We start from the raw sequence: 4,463 nt of genomic DNA, 5'->3' as shown, positions 1-4,463 counted from the left end.
GATTGTTATTTCGTATACAAGTCATCCATTTAAGAACAGCGTTGCCAACTTCTTCATAGACACAAATTTTCATTCGTTTTCTATTGCTGAGAAGAATTTTGCATTTGATTGGTTACGTTTTCACGATTTTTCAAAATGGTTGATAGAGAACTTGTTGGAATACTATATTTTGCGGCAATATCTTTTTTTTAACACCTTTATCAACTTCGTTTAAAATTTCAAATTTATCGGCGATGGATGAACATTTACGTTTTGACATTTTTTTTGTACGGACGAAGAGAAAACGAAAGAATGTATACTCGTTTGCACCAATATTGGAACTGAAGTGTACTACAGTAAAATTAATCAGTTTGCCTACCTTCGGTGTCTTATCTTTATCGGGTACATTGTTCATGTAAAATTTTAGAACTATGACATAAAATATGATTATCAATTTGATAGTACATTTACAAAAACTGGTTTTTATCGAATAATTATTTCGTTATATAGAAACATCAGATTCGTTATTTGGAGATAAATTTACGTGTAATTAACAATGAAGGTCATAGTTCTTAAAAATATTTCGTTAAACAGAAAATTTCGTTAAATGGAAGTTCGTTATATAGAAGTTTCACTGTAATTTCAATGGCTGAAAGGAATATGGAATAGGAAAGAGGATCTAGAACAAAAAGTAGGAATTTTAACCATAGTTTACAGGTATTGGGAATATATTGTAAGTTTTTGATTTTAATTTGTAATTTATTAACAGTTTTTGAATCTATTTTTAACTCATATATTTGATGCTATCGATAAAATGTATTCTAACTCGTGTGGATATCTTAACCATCATCTAACATCACTTTGTAAAAATAAATCGAAAGACCAAAAAATTAATTTTTATGTATTAAATAAGAATACAAACTATATAGTATTATAGTACAACAAATTTACCTTTCCTTGATCTCCATTGACTATATTATATTCACCATTCCAATCAACACAGGCAGGTGAAACACCATTACTAAAAGAAACTCTGTCTTGTAACACAATAACAGCTATATCTTCAGCATGAAAACCAGTAGGTCCATTATAACCTTCATTCAGGTGAATCATAGACACCTGTACATTAATCGTTATAATTTATATTGTATATACCATAACAAATTATTTGTGGACTTTTGTATTATTAATTACTTACATTCATAATTTGAATAGGGTCGTTAAATATCATTTCAGTAGCAATATCAACATCAGTAATATTTCTACCATATTTACTATATTCTCCAAAAGAAACTTTGTATGAATCATCGTTTATTGATATTCTCTTAGATAACATACCTTTTTGCCAAAAACAGTGAGCCGCTAAAATTATATAAATTTAATTTTCATTCTTGCTTAAATTCGTTGTACAAAGATATTACCAGAAACAACTAAATTTGGAGAAATTATTGACCCTCCACAAATCAAGTCATAATTGGAATTTTCTTCATTTAATCTATATATTCCAACATTCCAAGTTCCCGTTCCAACTATTGCAATATCTTTTTCGAGTATCACTTGGTTTTTTATATTTACACTACCGCATTCTAAAGTTATATTAGATTTAATATTAAAAGTTCCATATTTATTTTATTTTAATTTTATTTTATATGAAATTAGTGGCTAATTCCCAAGGTCTAGTATTTAAAAGATAATGGAAAAAAATAACGTAGATTCATTAAATATCACCTTAAAGTATTATTACACTTGTAAAGGCTTTAAAGTTTGCTTTCGTTTGCTAGTCACATCGTTTGGTGGATAGCGTGATTACCACCATCATTTGTGTTATGTTAATGAACATAGTAAGGAACAGATTACCTGGAGGATCTGCTAGGAGCTCTAAAATTCTCATCTGCAAGAATCTTAGGTGATTTAATGCAACCGTTTACAAATTTATTGAGAAGGATAAGGTTGGCTAAAATTCTTCTGTCGGAAAGTGTACTAAGTTTGAAGTGGTGTAAGTCATGGTAATAATTGAGTAGTTGATTGAAACAAAAGGAAGCGTGATTGAGGAACTTTCGCTGAACTTAATCTAATTGAAAAGTGTCAGTGGATGTATATGGATCCCAAAGAGTTGAGTTATATTCAACAATCGGTCACATAAGTGTGCACAATAAAGGGATTTTAGAGAAAAAGATAGTTTGAAATCCAATGAGAAGCGTTTGATGAAACCTAGAGTTTTTAGGCAACGTGCAATAATAGTAAAACAAATTTTAAATTGGAAGAAATTAGAGTTCTTAATGGACACTCTTGTTAGAGAGTGGTTTCTTAAAGAGTAGTCAAAAGATGTGGTAGAGTCGCGTTTCATAAAAGACATTACCTGGCCTTTTTTCATGTTTAGGAATAGTCTATAAATATTCAATCTCAAATATAAGGGGCTGAGTTCTTTTTGAAGTTACAGACAATCGACTTCTGAATCGATTTGTAAATATAATTTAATGTTTTTGGTAAATGCCAAGAAGCGGCAAAGCTGTATTTAAGACGTTTATGAAAACATGAAATATAATAGGGGAAAGGTAACCACTTAGCGGAACACTTGAAGTTACGTTTATAATTATGACAGATAATAATTTCCAAATATTTGGATAGGTGCTCTCATAGTCTCATATAATGAGTGCCTAAATAATATCCACAGGGGGAGGGAACATATGGTTTTAATATTTACTAGGGAAGAACCAGGAAGACCTTCAGGCCTAGTACTTTTAGGGGTAGAGAGTTTTATCCAAATTTGATTAGATATCAGATACTGAGAAGTAAGAAATTCTGGGAAACGGGTGATAAAGAAATGGAGTTTTAAGTAAAGTGATGCTACAATGTGGTCTGTAGACAGATTAAAAGTAAATGTGGAACATGTTTTTAATCCTTTCCTGGGCAAAGCTGGTCGTCTAGGTGCATGAGATTTGGTTACCATGAAATAAAACAGCTTTTACGTAAAAATTTCCAAAAAATAACTTGTGTTGATATGAATTGGAGATTCAGTACGAAGTAGGTAATTTTTGTGCAATTTAGTGAATAACTATTTGAACCATGCACGCAGCTGAGAGAATGCTAAATAGTCCTCCTGATTGTATGATGCTTTGAAAGCAACATGTGTTCGTTTTTTGGTGAACACCAACCTTTTTAGCTGATTTTTGTGATTGTGAACCAGGGAAGAAACTTAGAAAGAGTAAAAAGAATTTCAGTAACAATATTTAGTAACTGCAAGGTGACGTATAGGCAATAAGACGCCGATTTAACATTAAGGTTCTGTAACGTCCCAGGCAATCAATGGAATTTAGGAAAGATATTATTTTGGTCAGCCTTACGAGCTTTAATTTAGATTAATATGCACAATTATGCCACCTTTTAGTTATTAAATAAACATATAAATTATAGTAAATGTCATATAGCAATTATTTTGTACTCATGAGGGACATATTTGTTCCATATCCATATAGAGCACACAACTCTTTGTTCTCGTCTGAACCATCTGAACAATCCTTATGACCATTACAAACCCACGATGATTTGATACACAGTCCATTCGAACAATAGAACTTATCTTCGTCGTTTCTATAATTTTAATAAATAATGCAAAAAATTATTATTTAATATTAGTTATAAGTAAATATGAAAACTAATTAAATTTCAAAAGGTCCAATCAACATATTCAACAGTAAATAGATAGTTATGCCAAATCCAACCGTAATTACTTATCTGTCGTCAGCGAAAAGTTATTTAGTTAAAAATTACGAAATTCGCTTGAGAAACAATTGTCTGACACATTTTTATTTTAACTAAATCAATGAACAAAATATTTTAATAAGAAGAGAAGGTATTCGTACATTTTAAATTAATATATAACTTATAACGATAATTTAAAATAGATTTGAGATAATAATAATTACAAATTAGATTGCAGAAAATATCATTAAAATGTTTAAGACAAGTCGGAATCCGATTTGATATGTGTAGTCAAAATAGAAAATCAGAAAAAATAAGAGGATAGTAGATAAAGTTAATTTTTACATAATTAATTTGTAAATAAAAAATGGGTTTTTATGTTCCCGATCATAATGATATTGTAGTTAGTACTTACTAGGGCTCGGATTTATATGTATTTATTCAATAAAAATATGTACATAAATATGTGTTAAAGAATTCAAAATATGTATTATCGAAAAAAAAAAATATAATTTAATAATATAATAAAATGTGATAAAAAATGTATATTTATCTAATTATATTTAAACAAACATTAATAAACATTTATTTTTAAATTTTCGAATCCAAAAGATCGCTGATATTGTCATAAAATCTTAATCATAGTTAATAATAAAATAGAATGTAATAAAAAATGCATATTTATCTATAGTTATCTAATTATCTTGATTACAATTAATAATAACCTGGTTTAAATTTTCGAATTCAAAAGATCGTCGATATAATATATAGTCATGATGACC

General features: G+C 28.9%; 1 protein-coding gene across 1 annotated transcript in view; it reads right to left on the bottom strand.

Annotated features, from left to right (window-relative positions):
* The window catches only part of LOC100159149, an 18,035-nt gene that overhangs the window by 10,692 nt on the left and 2,880 nt on the right, over positions 1 to 4,463 (bottom strand). The window contains exons 2-5 of the mRNA XM_016806376.2: positions 3,422 to 3,570; positions 1,401 to 1,565; positions 1,178 to 1,341; positions 931 to 1,098 (exon numbers count right to left, since the gene is read on the bottom strand). Coding sequence (XP_016661865.2) covers positions 931 to 1,098; positions 1,178 to 1,341; positions 1,401 to 1,565; positions 3,422 to 3,434 — 510 coding nt within the window. The 5' untranslated portion in view covers positions 3,435 to 3,570. The remainder of the gene's footprint in view (positions 1 to 930; positions 1,099 to 1,177; positions 1,342 to 1,400; positions 1,566 to 3,421; positions 3,571 to 4,463) is intronic.

Source organism: Acyrthosiphon pisum, chromosome A1, assembly GCF_005508785.2.
Source record: "Acyrthosiphon pisum isolate AL4f chromosome A1, pea_aphid_22Mar2018_4r6ur, whole genome shotgun sequence".
In the NCBI taxonomy this organism is placed as follows: domain Eukaryota; kingdom Metazoa; phylum Arthropoda; class Insecta; order Hemiptera; family Aphididae; genus Acyrthosiphon; species Acyrthosiphon pisum.
Note: the sequence above shows the minus strand (reverse complement) of the source record. Positions and strands in the feature narration are given on the sequence as shown.